The 20,788-nt window shown below is 41.1% G+C and overlaps 1 protein-coding gene across 1 annotated transcript in view; it reads left to right on the forward strand.

The window, feature by feature from the left end:
• Positions 1 to 20,788, forward strand: part of ADGRA1 (adhesion G protein-coupled receptor A1) — a 519,857-nt gene that overhangs the window by 414,295 nt on the left and 84,774 nt on the right. The window contains exons 15-16 of the mRNA XM_054983221.1: positions 13,924 to 14,051; positions 17,702 to 17,825. Of these exons, the coding sequence (XP_054839196.1) occupies positions 13,924 to 14,051; positions 17,702 to 17,825 (252 nt within the window). The remainder of the gene's footprint in view (positions 1 to 13,923; positions 14,052 to 17,701; positions 17,826 to 20,788) is intronic.

Here is a 20,788-nt window from a genome sequence, read left to right on the forward strand (position 1 = left end):
CACCTGTGGAAAGATGATGAGTAGGCAGGACTATTGTTATTGAAAGTGACAGCATTAGATAGAAAGGCTAGAAGCTCAGCAGATTTTTAACTCTGGCCCTACCTCTAGGTGTTACGGTCTACAATCCCATATCGGAAGTTGTTTTCTATTGACCTAAAATAGTAGTTTAGACATTGGTATCCTTGAAGGCCTTTCTCTCTTGCTGTCTTTGATCTGAAGGTTCAAATGTTAACATTTACCTTCCCAGCTGATAGCTCTCCTTCATTTTCTAAAGCTTGAGAGGTTAATCACAGTGTTGGTTGGTGAAATGCTGTACTTCAAAAGGTCACACCCTGGAAAGAGTCATTTGCAGCAGCGCTGGCTGAATCCTACCAGTCCTTAGAATTTACAACACTACAGTGTAAGCTGAATAGATTTGCCAGCTCCAGGTTAAGAAATGCTTGGATATTCTGGGAGTGGAGTCTGGGGAGAATGAGGTTTGAAGAGGAGAAGTAGCTCAGCAGGATATAATGTCATAGAGTCCACCCTTGAAACCAACCATTTTCTTTAGGGGAACTAATCTCTGTTATCTGGAGATCAGTTGTAATTCCAGGAGATCGTCTGGCCTCACCTGGAGGTTGGCAACCCCAGTGCTGAATTATGCCCATTGTAAATCATGTATGTATATTCATCACACTCTAGATAAAATAAGAGAGGAGAAACCTGTATACCATTTTGGGCAGGATAAAAATGACCAAGACATAGGCTGTTTCCACACACTCTTAAAGAGATGGCCCAGTCACCAAATGCTGGCAGCTTTCCCCCAGGAATCCAGATGGCTCCATTTGCAAAAATGGCTGTGGGCCATTTGGCTTCCTTTTGTTCAGCTCCTTCCTGGGAATGGTGAGGTGTAGCTCAGTGGGAAAGCCTCTACTTTGCATGAAGAAGGTCACCGGTTCAATTCCCAGCTGCAACTGCAGTTAAAATGACCAGATAGGAGGTGATATGAAAGAACCTTGATGGACCAAGGGTCTGATTCAGTATAAAGCAGCTTCATGCGTGTTTATGTTTGTAGTGCCTTGCTGGGCTGCACACAGTGGAGGACAGCAGCAGTCCATGGTCAAATTCTGTTACAGTGAGCCTGGCTGAGAAGGCAAGGAGACTGTTCCTTCCCCCCCTCCTTTGGATAGTTAGACCAGGGCAGGTCCTTTTCTAGGGCTGCTTTTCCCTCCCAATCAGCCCTTAGTTCTAGAGCACATTTAAATGTTCTTCACCCTGAAAGGTTCTTTAATATTCAAGTCCTCATCCTGTAGATATTCCATCCATCATATTGATGGGTATATGTTAGTTACTCCTACTAGTTGAGAGATTCTTGAATCAATAAATGTATAAATAGGTAAAACTCACTTTTCCATCCTACTCTATCTATGCACTTTTCCTCAAATGGGCCTCCACATTTAGTATGCATGCTGGAGGCAGAAATGCTTTTAATCAGAAAAATGTGATGTTGGCTTGCTTTGATAATATTACTATAGTATATGTGCAATATAAAAATAGCCCATTTAAAACACACTGTTTGGGGGGGGGGGGGTTGCAGTTTAATCTCAAATATATCCAAATGTAGGTCTTAAACCTTACTTTAGAATCTTGCTCTATTTTCCTCCTGAAATTTAACTGGTGTTCCTGTATTAGGATGGCCAGCTCCTGGGAAATTCCTGGAGATTTTGGGGCAGTGCCTATGGAGTAGGAGGGATTTCACCTAGCATCTATGGCATACCATATAGCTTGCTCTCTGAAGCTGCCATTTTCTCCAGGTGAACTTAGGTCTGGAGATTAGAGATGGGCACGAACAGCAATACAAACTAAAAAAAAGCCACAAACAGCCCAATCAGCTGTTCGTGAACAAGCTGTTCATGAGGCCCTATTCTAAATGAACAAGTGGTCGTTGCAAGCCTCCTTCGTTGCTGTTCATTGCTGTTTGTCAAGCCAGACACCTGCAATCAATTCCCTTGGCAACCGGAAGCAGGGACTACCTGAATTCCTGCTGTTGCCCTGGAAACCCCAATCTAAGCTCAATTTAGCTTGATAGGCAGGTCTTCCTTTCATGTGTGGAGCTCCAAATTTGTTACAAGGAAGCAAAGAGCAGGGAGGCTCCCTGCTCTGGTTTTGCAGACAGTGAGGGAGAGACAGTTGCTGTTGGCATTTTGAGAGAGAGAGAGACAGGGACAGTGCATTGGAGCTTCAATTTTCTTTGTGTGTGGTGGGATAGAGATCTACCTCTTCAAGTTCCGGGGCTGCTGCCAGGCTCTGGGGCCAAGCTATTATTTATTATTGGTACATTTCCTGCTGCCTGCTCAGGTAGGGGTTCTGGGAGTAGTGTGGTAGGGATCTGGATGGCTGGAGGAGAGCCTGCTGGCCCCCACGAACAGCAAACAACGAACATGTTTGTGAATAGCTCATGTTCGTCAACGTTCATTGTTGGTTGCTCGTGGATGGGAACACCATGTTCAGTTTTTTTCTGTTTGTGCCCATGTCTACTGGAGATCAGTTGTAATTCTGGGAGAACTTGAGGCCTCGCCTGGAAGTTGGCAGTTCTACCCTGTATAAAAGAGTCCATGAGTTCCATCCATTGTGTTTCTGTAAACAGAGTATTAGATGTCTGTTTATTAGGTACAGTTACGGCTCCCCTGTGCCTGATAAAATTAACCCCATTCCTGAATTTATTACCCTGCAGATTAGGCATTATATGTCTGTAAATCTTGTGTCTAGAGAGAGATAACAACATAGATCAAGTATGACTCTAGAGCTTGGGCTGCTTTTTTCCTAAAGAACGCATACCTCACAGAATGATAATAGTGATGACTCAGACTAGGCAACCTATTTTGAACTTGTTGAAAGAAGCAGATATATATGGCAGTATATCTTCTGAAAGTCTTACATGTTGCTGGAATTATTCAAAGAACACTTTGAGCATTCAGTACTGGTGAATTAATATTCTCACAATGATATCAAGTACCCAGTAGTTAAAACCCAATGATTAACTATTACTTGTCTAACATTTCTCCTTCAGATTCATAGTAAAATTCTGAATCTGAATCCTACTTGCCAATCCCCCACCCATCACCAGCGCTCTCCAGGTTTTTTTTAAATTGACAACCACTGAATATCATTCTATTGAAGGGTAACCATTGGAGACCTGTTATCTCAGTATGGGGCCTATCCTGTGGGGTTCCACAGAGTGCGATCCTATTTCCCATGCTTTCCAGTCCCTGTGTAAAGCCATTAGAACAAATCATTTGTAGTTTTGGATTGGCTGTCGTCATGATACCCTTATACAAATGACCTGAAATGGTCATTCTATCATACTTCAAAGTAGGGCTCAGAAGAGCTCTGTGGGCACTTATGGCTAACTGTAAACAGGAGTAGTTAACAATCAATTTCTCTATGACCAAAATTCTTGTCTTCTCTAAAAGATTTATCAAACACAGGTGGCAGATTGACAGTTATGAGATTGACCAAGTTAAGGTGTTCAAATATTTAGAAGTAGTTTTCAGTCTTCTAGCTCATAGAGAGCTGAGCTTTCCCATGTAATTGAGAATGCCCAAAGAGCAGTCATAACAACTTTAAGATTCCATTTTTTACAAAAAGGGAGTCTCATATACTATATGCAATAAAAGTCTTTCAGGGTTAAGGTGATATCCCATCTCATGTATGGTTCACAGATACACTTACACATAGACTAGAAGCAATTCAATCCAAATTCCTCAGGTCCTTTTTGGGATGCCTGGTTGCATACCCAGTATGCAGAGTAGAAGCAGGCTTGGTTCCAAGCTATATGTTTTTGGCTCAAGTTAAACGTCTTCCCCCTGGACTAATTTCATTAATTCCCTTAGACAACTATTGCTTATGGTGGGTGAGAACAGTTGAGGAGAAGTTACTATTATATGAGTTCTCCAGCCTAGTCATGCTGCATCTTGGTACTCAGGAGCCAGAGCATTCATTAAGCAGAAAATATGGGATGCAGTTCTTCAAGTTGATAGATCACAGGTCTATTCTGCTTTAGCAGTCAGGAATTGTGGCAAAACTTTTGCCCCATCAAATTATCTTTTCACATGAGAACTTCCTAAACACTGTAGAGCTTTTACTCTGACCCATTTCAATATGCTGCCATCTGCCCTTCTTGAAAGGAGATACACACGTGCCCCGTACTCCCAATGTCTTGGACCCATCAGTCTAGCATGATAGTAACAAACATGTCCTTTACATTGTTCATTCTGTAAGGACATTTGGAAAATTTACATTACCCCCAGTTATATCCAAATATCCAAGCAGACCCAATGATTTTTAGACTTCCCTTCTTCTTATTGACCATTTTAATGAAACTACTCTTAAGGTAGCAAGATTCTGTGCACTGGCATGTTCAACAAGAAAGCAGATGGTCTACTGTTTTAATAATCTTATCATCACCACTAATTAAATTACTCTTGTATAAAACACTTTATTTTATGTATTCTTTTTATGTATTATGTACTGATGGTTTTTGGTAATGTTTGTTTGTGGATTGTAATAAACTTCGGAGGTAGAGGTCCTGAATTGCTACTTGGCTGCTGTGATTAAATGGCTAAGAGTGAACAAACTGAAAGCAAACCGTGGAAAGACAGAGGTAAGCATGTTGGGAAGACATCTTGATGGACATTGTGCTCTCCACTTTCAGTGGGATTCAGCTGCCCCTTGCACACTGAGTTAAGAGCCTTGGGGTTGTACTAGATCCAACATTACTGATGGAGAAGCAAGTTAATGCAGCTGCAAAAAAGTTCCTTCCAACACAGTCTAGCCTGGAAAATAGCCTTGTACCTTGATACCACTCACAAAGTCAACTCGGAAACACTAGTTGCTGCAGAACTCCGCAGCTTGGCTATTGTCAGGAGCTAGACAGAGCATGCCCATTCCATTATGCAGTCACTCCATTGGCAGACCGTCAGTTACCAGGCTCAGTTTAAGGTATTGGCTTCCCATACCCATGCATTTTCTGTTGTGGCCCCATTATGGCTTTCCTGATGAAAATGGCTTTCCTGGTGAAATCAGGAAGGCTCTCTCTGAGAGTGACAGAAGACTATCCTGCTCCTGAATGGTAAACCAGCTTCTTAATGTTTCATCCCTGTGCCTGTGAGAGTGCTCCTCCAGTGTCCAGTCACCTTTCAGAAGGGGGATGGAAGATTGTCTCCCTCAATGAGAGAGCAGGCAATTTTGTATATAGCGCCATTTGGTATTATGACAGAGTGGTTTAACCCTACCTCTGGGAGATGACAGAGTTGTGAGGACTGTCTCTGGTGATGAGCAGCCCTCCTACCATTTAGTCTGACTCTCAGGAAGGGGCAAGCTGGTTTAGTGGGAATCATTTGCATATGTGAAGGGTTTTTATCTGGTGGCTAGTTAGGGAGAGCCTGTTTATACTTGAAGGCCTTAAAAGGAATAAAAACCATAACTTGAAGTCATAAGTTGCTCAAGTTTAAGTGTTTGAGCCAGGTTTCTCCTTTGAATGTTGGAAGACCTGCACTGCTGATCTGTTATTTAAAAACAACCTGTACGTAATTAAATCTTTTTTATTTTTATAGACTTCCTTTTATAGATCCACTTCAGTGATTTCTGAGTTCTTATCACAAAACTTACCTGACAGCAGAGAACCTAAGCCTTTATACTCACTACCATAAAAACATCTAGCAACTGAGTTCCCAAAATTATAGGCGGCTGTGTGGGTTCCCTCAGATGGAAGAAAAGGCCTGAGGCTGTCAAAACCACTCTTGTCTTTCCACAAACTATGCAAAACTGAATTATTCACGAGGGCTCTTTCATAGGTAATAGGACTTTACTGTAACAAACTAGTTCAGAAAGATTCTGAGTTAAAGGGTTAGAGACTGGACTGGACTCCTGTATGCAGTTTGTACTGTCTGTTGCTGTAAGTAGGATCCTACTACATAATTTTTGCACTGTTTAACACTATTGTAATGGTTTGTTGGTTTTGATTTTAAACCTTCACCTTTGGATGTTTAGTCCAGCTCATCCTTACTATATGTTAAACTTTTACCTCAGGAGGGCCTGGTCATAAACATTCCAATCACTGAGCTTCAGGTGTTCTCTACTTTTCCCAGTAGGAATTGGAGTTGCTGGTCTTCCAGTAGGGACAGGGGATCCCCTGCTCCCAGCCTCCACTACCATTCACTTGACCGGTGGGAGAAAAGGGTGGGAACGAGCCTCTCATGGCATGGTATGGTGCAGTAACATCATTTCCGGCAGTGATGTCATTGTGCTGGCCACAGGAGTGCTCCTGCACTTTGCACTGGGCTGATTTGGGCCCCAAATGGGCCAGTGTTTTAAGAATCAGCGTGAAGTGCGGGAGCACTCTCGCAGTCTGCACGATAATGTCACTCTCAGAAGTGACGATTTTTATCAACTCAGCCCATGTGGGGGCCTCCACTTCCTTGTTACACCAGGAATGACATCATTCCTGGTGCGACAAGGAAGTGCTTGGGAGTGTGCGTTCGCAAACTCCCGATACATGCACCCCTGCTGACCCACCCCAATCCCCTGGTTTAGACTCCAGGGGACCTGGCAACCCTATTTCCATGGCTTTTACCTTGAAAATACTTTCCCATTTTTGTTTGTGTAACCTTTATATTGCTGCCTTCCTGCCTCAAAAGGTTTTCACTGCCAGTAATATAGGTAAGCTTGTTATAGATGGTATATAACCAGTAATATAGGTAAGCTTGTTATAGATGGTATTTTGACAGAATGGTCAGCACGTAAGGGTAGTTGTGAGGTAAAAAAACCCTTTTTTTCTTAAAAGTAGAATTTATTTATAAGGATATAAGCATAATGGTTGCAGAGTTTTGATAAGCATATTGGTTTAAGAATAGTTGTTAAGCTTGGTGGTTTCACGAATAATTATATCTTGTTAAAGGTGTATTCACAAACTCAGTCACACAGACTAATTTTCCACACAAGTCTTCACCAACAGAATAAATTCTCAGTTCATCCATGTAGACACAGATTCATTCAAGCCTTTCTACACAGCTTGCCCGACCTAGGCTGATTCTGCACATGTTGGATAATGCACTTCCAATCCTCTTTATAGATCATTTGGAACGGATTTTTTCATGTGCGGAACAAAAAATCCACCTCAAATGATTGATAAAGTGCATTGAAAGTGCATTATCCAACATGTGCGGAATCAGCCATTGATAGAATAATCTCTCTCTCAGATATACACAAACTGATCCTGGAGCACACATCAGTTTGCCTGACTTAGACAGAATTAGGTTCTTGAGCTTCCACACAGTTTGCCTGATTTAGCCAGAATCCTTTCTCTGAGATATGTAAAGGCTGAAATAATGGCTGATTAACTTTCAGTATAATCCTATGCAGAGTTACTCCAGTCTAAGTCCACTGATCTCAATAGGTTTAAAATGTAGTGACTCTACATAGAATTGCACTATAACTTTCAGAAGTGCAAGCACAGACTCACAGGCTCCACCCAGTTTGCCTGACTCAGCTATAGTGAACACTTTTTCTCAGCACACTGACTAAAAACTAGCTCACTCCACCTCCTAGGGTGCAGCTACTACCCAATCAAAGCAGACTCCATTCACCCCTCCAACCACCCCCTTTCCTCAGAGGCCTGTATTTAAACCCACAGTAACCAATATTAAAAACCACACAGAAAGCAGAAATAAATCCAAATTTTAAAAAATTACATACAAAACATTATACGTCTGTTTTCAGATTTCTGTTTGGTCCCAGATTTCTACAATCCAAATCCCATTGTACTGTTTATTGGATATCCCATCCTATTGATTGTATATGACTTATTCTGTGTAACCTTCCTTGAGTTCCAGTGAGAAAGGTGGAATATAAATGTTATAAATAAAATAAACCAATTAAGTACTTTATAGCTATAAATCCCCTTAAAAAAAAGTAGATCTCTAGCCCTTTCCATTATGGAAATATGCCTTTATACTTCTACAACAAAAGGTGCTGAAAACTTTCATTTGAAAAAATGAAAGCTGGAGATTCAGAGAAGCTGTCACATATATTGTAATGTTATATCACTATAATAATGTTCAGCTTCCAATTAATATATGATTTCCTAATATTATGGGTTTACTGTGGTGTGGTTTTACGTACTGGCCCCCTGTAATTTGAAGCTGTTTAATAATTCCTGTATCAGAAAAATTCCAGTGAAAAGGCTGATGAAATAATCGTTTTTTGCTTCTTATCATTGTGGGCTTTATCCTCTACTTCAGGGGTGGGCAAATTGCGGCCCGTGGGCCACATGCGGCCCGCTACAGAGCCACATGCGGCCCGCCAAGCCAGTCACCTACTGGGCACCTGGCACTGAAAGAGCAACACTCTGCAGCTTTTCTCCCTCACACAATAAATAAATTGAATAAAACTACCACTATTTTATTTAATTTATATTTATTGATTTTTATGATATAATTTATACCTTTTCTGAAATGCAAAGTTAACTAATGAATGCAATCATTTTAAAAGGTGCGGCCCTCTGCTAACCTCCGCTCCCACAAAGTGGCCCCCGAGCCAAAACAATTGCCCACCCCTGCTCTACTTCTTTCTCCATTTGCAGCCATGCTAAATATTTATTTTACAGGTTTTAACTTTTTTAAAAAAATACCCTTCATTATTCGTTGACAATTATCAGTGATTTGTCCTCTAGGTTCCCCTCCTTGTTCAGATGTGATGTACAATTGCTCTAGTTTGCATACTGTGTGGAAAAGTTATCTTTGGCTTGCTTTGTTTCTCAGGGATCACTTGGGGGAGGCACACTGATCAACAAGATTTAATTATCATTAAAGAGTCAGACAAGATGAATTCATCGCGTATCTGTAATAAAATCAGTTTCCTATGTACAGAACTTGAATAAACGGTATTTTACAATGTCATTAATATGCTGTAGTGCTTTAGCTAAAAGTTTTGTTGCTTGACAGGTTTACTGTGCAAGATCAGAACTGAAAGCAAAGATAAAATTATGACTGGCTGGAAATGAAAAGGGCTTTTACAGGCTTGATTGTTCACGACTTACTTCTGTTGAAAAAATGGCTCTGCTCAGCAAGACATATGGCATTCGCTTTTATGGAAGCACTTAAGCATAACAGGTTGAGATGAATCCTGGGTGTGCATACTTACACACAGCTAAAGGCACCTGAATATGGTCAGTGGGGCTGTATGCATGACCTGCTTCTGAGCTAGCTATTATCCTAGTGCTATTTTGTATGTACCATTAATGTATTTAGGCAGTAACCATTTAGTTATCACTGTGTGTGCATGGAGGAGTCTTTTCCCAAGAATAGGTACAGCAATATCAAGAAAGTACTTACCTTTTTACTTGCTACAAATCAGTTCATTGTGTCTATAAATGTTCAGAAGTGTGAATGGCCTGAAAACAGTATTCCAGCCCAAAACAACAATTAAACTAGTGGAAGTTAAAAGCTACTGTAGTTTTTGTTTAGCTGGTTTTTGCTACCTAACAGACAGCAGAGGCGCTGTTGACCATTTGGGGCGCAATTCTCTGCTGAGATACACATGTTTACCTTTGGAGGTATAAATAGGTGTAGAATAACATTCTAAATATTCAACAGTATAAGTCTATTGTGTCAAATGCAGTGCTTCCAATTAGCATAGGGCCATCCAGAGATTTCCAGATGCCTAGGGTAAAACTGATTCAGAAGCTTCTTAAATTAGGTACAGCATTGTCTGTTGGAGTCTTGGAAATGAAGGCTTAATGTGCAAAAGCCAAGATAGACTGTGTGTGATACACACACATACACTGCCTATTTATCACACACAGCACTTGCTGCAAACTTGCAATTTCATATTGAAAGAATGACTATAAGATACTATAAGATTAGAGCTTGCTTCTGTTAAGCGGATGTACTAAATAATTTTTAAAACAACGAGCTCACAACTGAAAATTCAAGAACAGATCATGTGACTGCTAAATTCATGGTGTTAAGGTAGGAAACCACAAGGAATATTGTAGGGCCTTGTATTAACAGATGTATTGTGCCATAAACTTTCCCACTTCATTAGATGCCTGAAGTATATCTTTGTTTGGCTGATATACATAAACACATGTAGATGGAACATTTTTCTGTAATGGGGCCCAAATGTCATGAAATGAAAGAGATTCTATCTTAAAAATTCTATGCAAAGCTCAAATGATAAGCAGAATGAGACAGCCAAAAAGAAGGAAAAGGTCCTCAAAACACAAGACAGCAAAGGCAAAGCCAAGACCTATTAGGTATGAAATAGAGACTAATAGCAAACCATATCATGAATATGTAATTCAAGATAGCGCAACACCATGAAATAATAAAGAATAAAATTATCAAAGTTACATATAACTGAAGTTAGAAAATACCTCCAGTAATATGTAATCTATCAATACAGGTGCTCAGATTAACTAGAGTTTGCCCCCCCCCCAAAATAACCTCTGAGATTTAAGCATGAATTAAACCCAGATTTACAGAGCAATCCTAAACAGAGTTTCTCCAATCTAAGCCCATTGAAATCAATGGACTTAAACTGGAACTCTGTTTAGGATTGCCCTGTTGGGATCCCAGGGTTTGGTGGACGGTACTAAATCCAGTTAACCCACGTACTTGCTTTTGTATGTTTTGTGTAATTACTAGATTTAGTTTCTAAATGAAATTCTGCATGCAAAAAAGACGAAGAGGTCACGGATACAGTCCTGGCAACAAACATCATATCTTAATGTTAGTTAACAGTAATGTCTGAACACAGGCTTTGTTTGGTTTTAAGAATTTTAAGTATTAAGAAATAAGCATGTTAGAACAAAGAGAAGGTTTCCTGGCATCTAAAGTTTACAGAATGAGCAAATGAAGCTCCTTATTGTATCTAAACAGCAAGAACAAAAATATCTGGATGTATCAACAAAAATCATACAGGAACAAAGAACACACAAGGCCTGAGACACGTTCTAGTGCTTCATAAAAAAGCCAGCCAATCCTGATGCCCACTGCATATCTGAGAGTCAAACAAAGTGAGAAAACCAAAGCAAACAGGAAATGAATGAACGACTGTAACATACATTGGCTGAGTTAAGCGTGGTCATTTCATGAAGGGTTATAGTGAGATGTTACATCTCTGCGGCAACTTGTTTCCCTCACAGGTTGCCTTTTGAGCACTAGCAGGAGAAATATGAGACAATATCCCATAGCAGGAGAAAAAATCAGAGATGGGAGACCCCACCCAAAAGCATTGTGCCTGTTGTATCTAAGGTTGCCAAGCCTCCACCAGGGTCAAGGAAGCCTCTGCCTCTGGCTCCCATTTCCCACCTCCACTGCTTCAGCCTGTCAGGGAAAAATAAAAATTGCCGTTAAGCAATGGCATCTTGTCACTTCCAGGAAAAATCCAAAAGTGAAGTCAATCCTCTTTAGGAATCACCAGAAACTTGTATGGTTTTATCTGGTTTTCTCTGGAAGTGATGTCACACAACCACTGATGGTTCCCCACCCCCCTCATTCCTTCCCCTGTCTCCTGATGTTTGCCAGGCTGGTTGCCAACCCTAGCAACCCTAGCTGTATCAGCCACTGTGGTACAGAGAGCAAAGTTCCAGTACAGGCTGAAATCCCATGGTGGGCCTCCTGGTAGTAGCAGTCATGCTGTGGGGAAACTTAACAACAACAACATTCGAATTATGTGCCACCCTTCAGGACAACTCAATGCCACACTCAGAGCAGTTTTACAAAGTGTGTTGTTATTATCCTCATCACAATCACCCTGTGAGGTGGGTAAGGCTGAGAGATCTCTGAGAGAGCTGTCTTCGAGTGGAGGAGAGAGGAATCAAACCCAGTTCTTCAGATTAGAGTCCTGCCGCTGTTCAGGAGGCTCACCAAACCAATTCACTCCCCACTTTAAGAGGAATGGTAAGACCAGAAGTTCCTTCACTGTCTTTTAGGGAAGGCTGATGGTAGGCTTAACACTTGCTGGAGCTGTCATCTGTATTTAGCAGCCTCTGTTGGAATTTGATGTTATAAATAATGTTATAAATCTAGGATCCCCAACATTGTTGAGCCTGTAAAATATTTTGGACTTTTGTGAGAGGCGTTTCATCACAAAGTGCCTGTTATGGGACAAAATACTGGGCGATTCCAATCCAAATGTCATCCTAGGGGGAATCAGCAGCTTCCAAATGGATATTCCCTGCAATCTTGGGTATTTGTTTAGATATTATGGTTTGTTTTTGTCAGTAAAAGCTTACACTTTTAAAGATCTGAAGCAAAGTCTGAAAGTCAATAAAAGCCCAAATAATGAATGTTTTTATTAGTAGGGGTGTCCTGGATAGCCTGATATAGCCTGAGCCTGATCTCGTCAGATTTCAGAAACTAAGCAGGGTTGGCTTTGGTTAGTAATTGGATTGGAGACCTCGAATGAAGACTAGGGTTGCATAGGCAGGGAATGGCAAATCACCTCTGTTAATCTTTTGCCTTGAAAACCCCGCTGGGAGTCTCATTAAGTCAATCTATAACTTGACAGCACTCTCTACTACCAGTGGTCATGGTAGTAGCAAGGTCATAGTTCGTGGAAAGTGGAACATGAATTGTAATTGCTCACACACACTTTCATAGAATCATAGAGTTGAAAGGAGTCTTACAGACAATCTAGTCCAACCCCCTGCTCAATGCAGGAACAGCCTAAAACATCTATGACTAGGGGTGTGCACCTGAAAAAAGATTCGGCCAGCATACTGGCCCCGATTTGGAAACACCCCTATCTATGACAAGTAATCATCCAGCTGCTCCTTGAAGACTGCCAATAAGGGGGGACCCACCACATCCCTAGGCAGCTGATTCCACTGCTGAATTACTCTTAATGTGAAGAAGTTTTTCCTGACTTCCAGCCAGTGCCTTCCCTCCTGTAGTTTAGACCCATTGTTTCAAATACTATCCTCTGCTGCCAGCAGAAACAGCTCCCTTCCCTCCCCTAAGTGACAGCCTTTTAAATACTTAAAGAGAGCAATCATGTCTCCCTTCAACTTCTTCTTAAAATTGAACATTCCCAGGTCTTCCCTTGAAGGGCTTGATCTCCAGGCCCCAATCATCCTGGTTGCTCTCCTCCACCAATTTGTCCACATCCTTTTTGAAGTGAGGCCTCCAGAACTTCACACAGTACTCCAGGTGGGACCTGACTAATGTGGTATATAGTGAGACAGTGACATCCTGTGATTTGGATGTTATGTCATGTCATGTCATGTCTGTGGCTCCATACTTTATCTTCCTATCCCGCTTCATTGCTTTTCTTTCTTTTTTTTTAACGGGCAATTTGGGAAATCCATTTAGGGTTATGCTGTCAAACTTTTCTGTGAAAAGAATGTGCTAGTGAGGAAATAAAATACTATCCACTGTAAAGAGCTAAAAATGACAAGCAATCATTGAGTGTACAAATGTCATCCTTTCATAAGAAGGAGGCCATAGTGACCTATGCAGATGAGGGTTTTTGTATCTATATCCCAAGATGAGAAGAATTTCTTTTAAGTTGTTATACCTTACATTTTCAAGGAATAAGCAGAAGTCAAGGTTAGTTTAAAGAGAAAGAAAAGGGCCTGTTGTGAAACTGCAGGATCTTGAACTAACCATCCTTTTATCCCAAAATAACTGATTATGTGAAGAAGAAAGTTACTCACTTCGTTGTGTAGGGCTGAGATAAAGGATTCTGCTTCAGACATGAAGGGAACATGGCTGACTCTCCCTTTCAAGATGAGAATGGCTCACTGATGAACACAACTGCTAATAAATTATCACTGGAAAAGTCCACCATTACTCTGTTCCAGAAAGAAGCCATGAAGGTGAGGAGTCTGATTCTCTCGCTTTTAGAAGATGAATCTATTTGATTTTTCTCCCTTGGCAGGATCTGAAGACAGTGTTGACCCTTCCCCAATACCCCGGGGAGTTCCTGCACCCTGTGGTCTATGCATGCACGGCTGTCATGCTGTTGTGCCTGTTTGCTTCAATTATCACCTATATTGTGCATCACAGGTAAGAAGGGATATGACAGTTGCTATCAATTAGTGCAGCCAGAGTATATTTTCTTGGCTGCATAAAAGATGAGCTAAAAATAATTCCCCCCCCCCCCAAAATCTGGCATATGCACACTCATTCACACATGCACACACTCATCCTGCTCAATGGTGAAAAGCTGTGGCCTGTTTTCTAATGCTACCCCCCTTACCCAAGAATCTGAATGATTTTGTCCACCAAACAATTTTTACCTGATTCAGCTGGTTCATCTAACTTTCTGTTGTCTGCTCAGACTGACAACATGGGTATCAAGCAAAGACAGATGTTCCCAACACATTACTTTAAGATCCTTAATATGCCAGGAGTTGGACCTGAGATCCATTGTAATGTAGCAGTTAGAGCATTAGGATAACACTTGAGTGACTGGGAGCCTGGCAGAGAGGCTCCAGACTTCAGCTGCTCCACTGGAAGTGGATCGCCAAAAACCGGAACTGATGTTAATGCATAGAAAATGTAATACTGTCAGGACTGGGAGACGATAAAAGGTAAGCGAACCTCTCTGGCACCAATCCACTGTCAAGAGGTGAGACAAGAAGGGGCATTGGTCTTGGGACTGGGAAGAGCTCCGTAGTTGTTGGTAGCCACACCTTTGCATCAGCAGGACAGGGAGAGAGGCACAAGCCAGAAACCAGGGTGCTTTCTTCTTTGTGGTCAGGGAGTAGCCAAATCAAAGGTGCCCCTCTTGAATCATGGGGCAATTTGAGTGACTGACAGCTCCCATCAAGACAATAGCTAAGGGGAAAGTTCCAGCTGTCAAGTAGCTTTCCAGGGGTGATAATTGAGGTGAGCTAGTACCTGATAGAAGAGAGGAGCTTAGGAGGCCTCAACAGGTTACCTGCTAAATGCTGGATTTGTGGTTTCGTAGGCCTGGAGGCTTGCAAGGCCCCACAGCATTCAAATCTCCACTCAACCATGAATCAGTTCACTCTAAGAATGAATCCCATATACGTATATTCCCACTCAAATACGGCGGTAGATGCACATAGTATGTATACTATGGAAGTTTTCTGTAGAGAGTTGAAGAGGCACTTGTTTTCCAGTGTGTTTATATGAAGTGAATACAGTGAAAACAAGCGGTGTAGCTCTCCAATTTCGCGTGATAGATGTGGGCATATGCTAAATTTTAAGAAGAACCTGCTTTGTAACTTGCAAAGTGTCCCATGCAGTCTTTAAACATTGATTGTATCAGAACACTTATCTTGCCATCCAACTAGCTAAGCACACCAACCTACCAATGTTCTGTCAACCAATAATATGACCAAGAAACAGAATTCAAGGTGGAGCTACTGAAGACAGGAATAAATTTGATCGCTCTGTTGAATAACAAGATGCAAGAGAGAAGATTGGAGCTCAGTTTGATGATTTTATGACATGTACCCTTTTATTTTTCTCCCATGCCTCTGAATGGGTGTCTTTTTCTCCTATAGAGAAAAATAAAGCACTGTTATTTCAGAATAGTGTAGTGATAAGGTCTCTTTAAGGTTACCACCCTCCAGCTGGGATCTGGAGTTCTCATCAAATTTCAACTGATCTCCAGACTAGAAATCAATTCCCCTGTAGAAAATGGCAGCTTCTAAGGGGAGATTTTACAGCATCCTGCTGAGCTCCCTCTCCTCCCCAAACCCTGCCCTTTCCACACACCCCTCCCCAAAGAAAAATTCTCTAGAAATTTCACAAACCAGAGTTGACAACCCTTTGGCTCCTTTTGTCTCTTTCCAGACAGAGGCTTCTAGTCATTCCTGAAACATACAGTTCCTGTCCACGTATATACCCTCCCCATCAGGAACACATGAAACTGCCTTTGACTAGATTGATCAAGATCAGTGCTGCCTACTCCAACTGGCTGCTGTGCTGCCAGTCTTCTCACATTACCCCAATGGCGTATGAGGGAGAAGTACTGCTACAGTTTTCATACTGCTGGGCTAATGCAGATATTGGGCCTCAGAGCCAAACAGCACATAATGTTTGAGACAGGATCACCACAGAGACTTAGGCCATTTCCACACACGTTGAATAATGCACTTTCAATGCACTTTTGCAATCCTTTTGAAGTGGATTTTTTGTTCCACACATGGAAAATCAGTTTCAAATGTTCACTAAAGAGTATTGAAAGTGGATTATCCAACGTGTGTGGAAGCAGCCTTATAGTCAGATGTCTGCTGTGAGTTCCATATACAAACATGGTTATCAAGTGTGCAGATCAGACCATATATGGGATCAAGGGCTCTTGCTCTCCCCACTGAGCTGTTTTTGTGGCACAAAATCACCCTGGGGGTACTCCTTGGCCCATTTGCAGCTGCTTGGGTAGCCCATCGATAAACATGGAGCCCCCCAGAAGGGCAAATCCTTCTGGGGTTGTTCTCGGTGGGGAAAATGGAGCGGGAACCAGGCAAGAGTGTCATCTCCCTGCACTCGGTATTGTTTCCTGTAGGTTCCTATAGTGGATATGTGTGAAATGTAATTTGTAGTTCAGCCTTAATAAGTTTGAGAATAATCCTTGTTTATGCTTGCCAGGTACCTGCTGGTAGTGGGCAAATTCCCAGTGATCTCCCTTTCTGTTTGGTGATTGCTGGCAATCAGTGGGAGGAGGCAGGCAATCTGGAGATTGTCCACCATCGACAAGCAGCCCAAGCAAATGGTCACATGCACCCTCTTGCTTCCTGCACAATGCTGTTGTTTCTGGAAGCGATGGCATCACACAAGGGCTTATTCCTTAAGAATTAGCTCAAAGCATAGTGTTTCCCTAAGAATCAGTCCTCATGCCACATTCTCACTTCTGGTATAATCAGAAGTGACATCATCATGCAGGGTGAGGGAGCAGGTGTGGGAAGAGATAAAGAGTAAGTACCCCCCCCAACTCCCACCAGTTGCTAGGAGAGACCTGGCACACCTACCCTTGTTGTGTATTACTCATTGTTTAGTCATGAGAATGCTAGTGCCAGCTGTGAAGCTAATAAGCTGAACAGGCCCAGTTCTGTGGTGAGACATTTTCTGACTTGAACTCCTTGGAGGAAAAGTGTGGGATTGAAAGACAACTAATAAGTTAATATTTACCTTGTTGTTAATTGAGCTTAATGTAAAAACAGCATTTGTTGTTCTGGAGGTAATATATCTTTCTGAGGGCTTGTTTGCATAACAGCCTCTTTAAAGTTGCTTCCGGCTCTGTTTTGTTTACATGTTCAAATGGCTAATTGAATACTAGAGGGAAACAAAAAACAAAGATTGAGAATGAGAGAAAGAGACATCTCCTGATTAAACACATGCCTTGCCTTGCCTTTGAATCATCTCAGAATAGGTGATCAAGCAATACCTGGCTTATGTTGTGACCAGGGATTCAAAACGCAGTGGTTTTCAGAATTCAATGTGGCAATACCACATCGATTTGAGACACAGTGTTCAAAGTACTAGGCCCAGGCCACATAGCCCTGAAATTCTGTCATGTTGGGTCCATGAAAACGAGGTTTATTGATGCTTCGTACATGTCCATCTAAACGAGTCCCCCCCCCCATTGTAATTCATCGCAGTATATTAAAACAAGTATTTTTAGAATTTCTGTGACAATTGTCAAAATAGCTATATGACTTTGCTTTTATGTTCATTTTGTACAGCACCATTCGAATCAGCAGGAAAGGCTGGCACATGCTTCTCAACTTCTGTTTCCATACAGCTCTCACTTTTGCTGTTTTTGCTGGTGGAATAAATCGTGTAAAATATCCAATTATCTGTCAAGCGGTGAGTGTGTGCATTACAATTAGCTTTTATCTTATAATGGGGAGAACTTTGTATTGTTCATATTGATGATGCCATTTTTTTTAACTCTGATAGATGAACATTTCTAGGGTTGCCTGTCCTTTTGTGGGATGGCTCCTATATCCTGCCATTGTTCAGAGTGATGGCAGGAGAAAAATAAAATAAAAAAATGGCCATCAGACCTGTGGTGTGACACCACTTCTGGGGGAAACCTGATGTGATAGTACACCTCTCTAGGAATCCCCAGAAACTCGATAGGAAAAATATAGAATTTCCAGCAATACTTAGAGAGATGTGACATCACTTCTGGTGTTTCCCCAGAAGTGACATTACATCATTGCCGATGGCTGTCCCACCATATTTCTTCTTCTTTTTCCTGCTGGTTACCAGGCCACATCTGGCAACCCTAATATATTCTCAAGTCTGTTTGGAAACAAAAAAGTTAGTCTGAGTCCTAAAGAACCAGAATACAGTTCTGGAATATGATCTGTTTTACTAGGTCTGGGAAATTTTTAACAGCTCCTAACCATGTTTACTTAGAATTAAGTCCCACTGATTTCACTGGGGCGTTATTTATTTATTTTATTCAATTTATATTCAGTTTTCCCCACAAGCAGGCTCAGAGGAGATCACAGGCGGTAATAAATACAATAATAACAGATAGCATAAATTAGATTAAAACATTTCAGTCAGTACAATAAAGTCTAAAACAGACAGTCACGCCCATACATCCACCAAGCATTAAGACACATCCATGGGGCATACTTGGAAATATGAAGGTTTAGGATTGCAGCCCAAGTCTATTAACTTTATTCTTTCTCATTTTGCATGTCTAGAAATGCGGAACTACTTTTCTTTTTTCTTTCTTTTTAGAAGAATCTTGTTTGTTATTTGTAATTCTCCTTCCAATCTTGCATTGAGAGTGTTCTTCAGCTCTTAACATGTTGTTACCAAGTTCACTTTGGAGTATCTAGTTTTAAAAATAGGATGGCTCCTTGAATGAAATAAAAAAGTAGAAAGTCTGTTTTGTTTCAGAGAGAATTTACAATGAGATTATGTTTTATATCAGTGTTTCTTTACAGCAAGTTTTGCTTGCCTGTTCCTTCCTTATGCTCAAATAATACTGCAATGTAATGCTCAGCAAACCTTTCAAAAGCGCTTTATGTAATGTCAGTGCTCTTATCCCCACTTTGCAATTGGGGTGGGGATTGAGACTGAGGTTTGGAAGATTTGAGAATCAAACCAGTGATTTCCCTGATCCGGTACTGAATTTTATGCCATAGTAAACCCTGGTTTGATTGAATTTCAGTTTAGTATGAGATCTGAAAGCAGACTGCTGAACAAATAGTGGTTTGGTGATAGATGCTAAATGGGAATTCTGACACATGGTTTATACCTCGTTTGTCAACCAGCTTTCCCTTTCCTTCTACCAAACAATGTGCGTGGGTCCAGGAATGTGTGTTAGAAGAATCCCTGGTGAGAATGTGTGATGGGTACTGTGGCTGACAGAAGACATGGCAAGCAACTAGAAAAAGAAAGATAGGAGACCCCATTTCCTTCAGAAATATTTTGGAAAGTAGAGCTGAGAAATATCTTGAGTCCATCATTTCAGGATTCTAAGAGATCTGGATTTGGATCAAGCCATCACTGCAGTTCTCAGAGGGATAACAAGGGTTTCCAGATCTGAACTTTTTGAGAACTAGTGCCTGTAAGGCATTACATATAAATAAGGCTTGCCTCATCAGATGATGGGGGGAAAGGGTTGAGAAGTGATCAGTTTCTCAATGATGCTGTGTCTAGACTGATCATTTTGTGATGTAGCCTTTGATTATTTATCTTCTTTTCTAGTCACAATGTTTTATGCACTTGTCTCAGAATTTCCTTTGAATATCTATAAATCCAATAATTAAATTTTATGCAACAAAATTCAGGATTGACAGCTCTAACATTTGAAATGTGTATTCTTTTGTTAAAGCTCTTCAGATTTAGCTTATTGAGTGTGTGAGTGATCTCTCATTTGTTCCATTTCTATTTGAGAAGGATATAAGTCTGTATAGTCTGACATACTACACAAAGTTCTGTCATCTTATTCTTTTAAATTAGGAAGAGAGCAGCATTTTGTTTTTAGCTTATGAAAAGATGTAGTAGTATCCCTTGTAATAAATTTTCACTGACAATTGTTATCTGCTTTTTTCCTTCTTTAAAATTAATTTGTAAATTATTCCTTTCTTGGCTTCAGATAAAGTCAGCTGTTTGAAATTACATTTTTTGTCAATCATGTTTCTCTCTGGATGCAGCAGCTCTCTCTGGATGATCTAGGAAGCAATATTTTATCAACACACCACTTAGATTGTCTCATAGAACATATAGGATGTCATAAATGTCAGTGCAATGCATACACATTCCTCTGTGTATCTGTAGGTTTATTCAGATGGAACAATAAGCCAGGACTCTGTTGTATTATATTAACAAACTCACACCATCCTTCTTTTCCTTCTGCTCTATCCTCTTCTTGTACACTCCAACTCAGTTAGTGACTTCTAATTCAGAGCACACCATGGTTTGCCATTACATCCAAACTGATATTTGCACTTCCCCTCCAAACCAGAATTGTAAGTCATAGTTTGAAGTAGGCTTACAAGCCTTTTGATTTTGGGGGGGGGGGGGCTTGGGCTTCTGCACATGTGGTTGCCTGGCTTCCAGGTTTCACTGGCTCCACTGCAAAGTTCCTAAAATATGCTTTGGTATAATCTTTCCTGAAAGATTGTTCCCAAAGCAGTTTGGGAGGAGTACGGACAGGAAGATGGAGGTATTTGTACTTCCTTGCCTACACCTCATGTTTGCCACACACACACACTGACTTTTTCTGGTTAGGAGATATGGGCATACCCTCCCCCTCATAATAGCTCTGTTGCAGCTGTGAAAGCTTGTGTATTCACAACAGT

Source organism: Eublepharis macularius, chromosome 6, assembly GCF_028583425.1.
Source record: "Eublepharis macularius isolate TG4126 chromosome 6, MPM_Emac_v1.0, whole genome shotgun sequence".
NCBI classification, from domain to species: domain Eukaryota; kingdom Metazoa; phylum Chordata; class Lepidosauria; order Squamata; family Eublepharidae; genus Eublepharis; species Eublepharis macularius.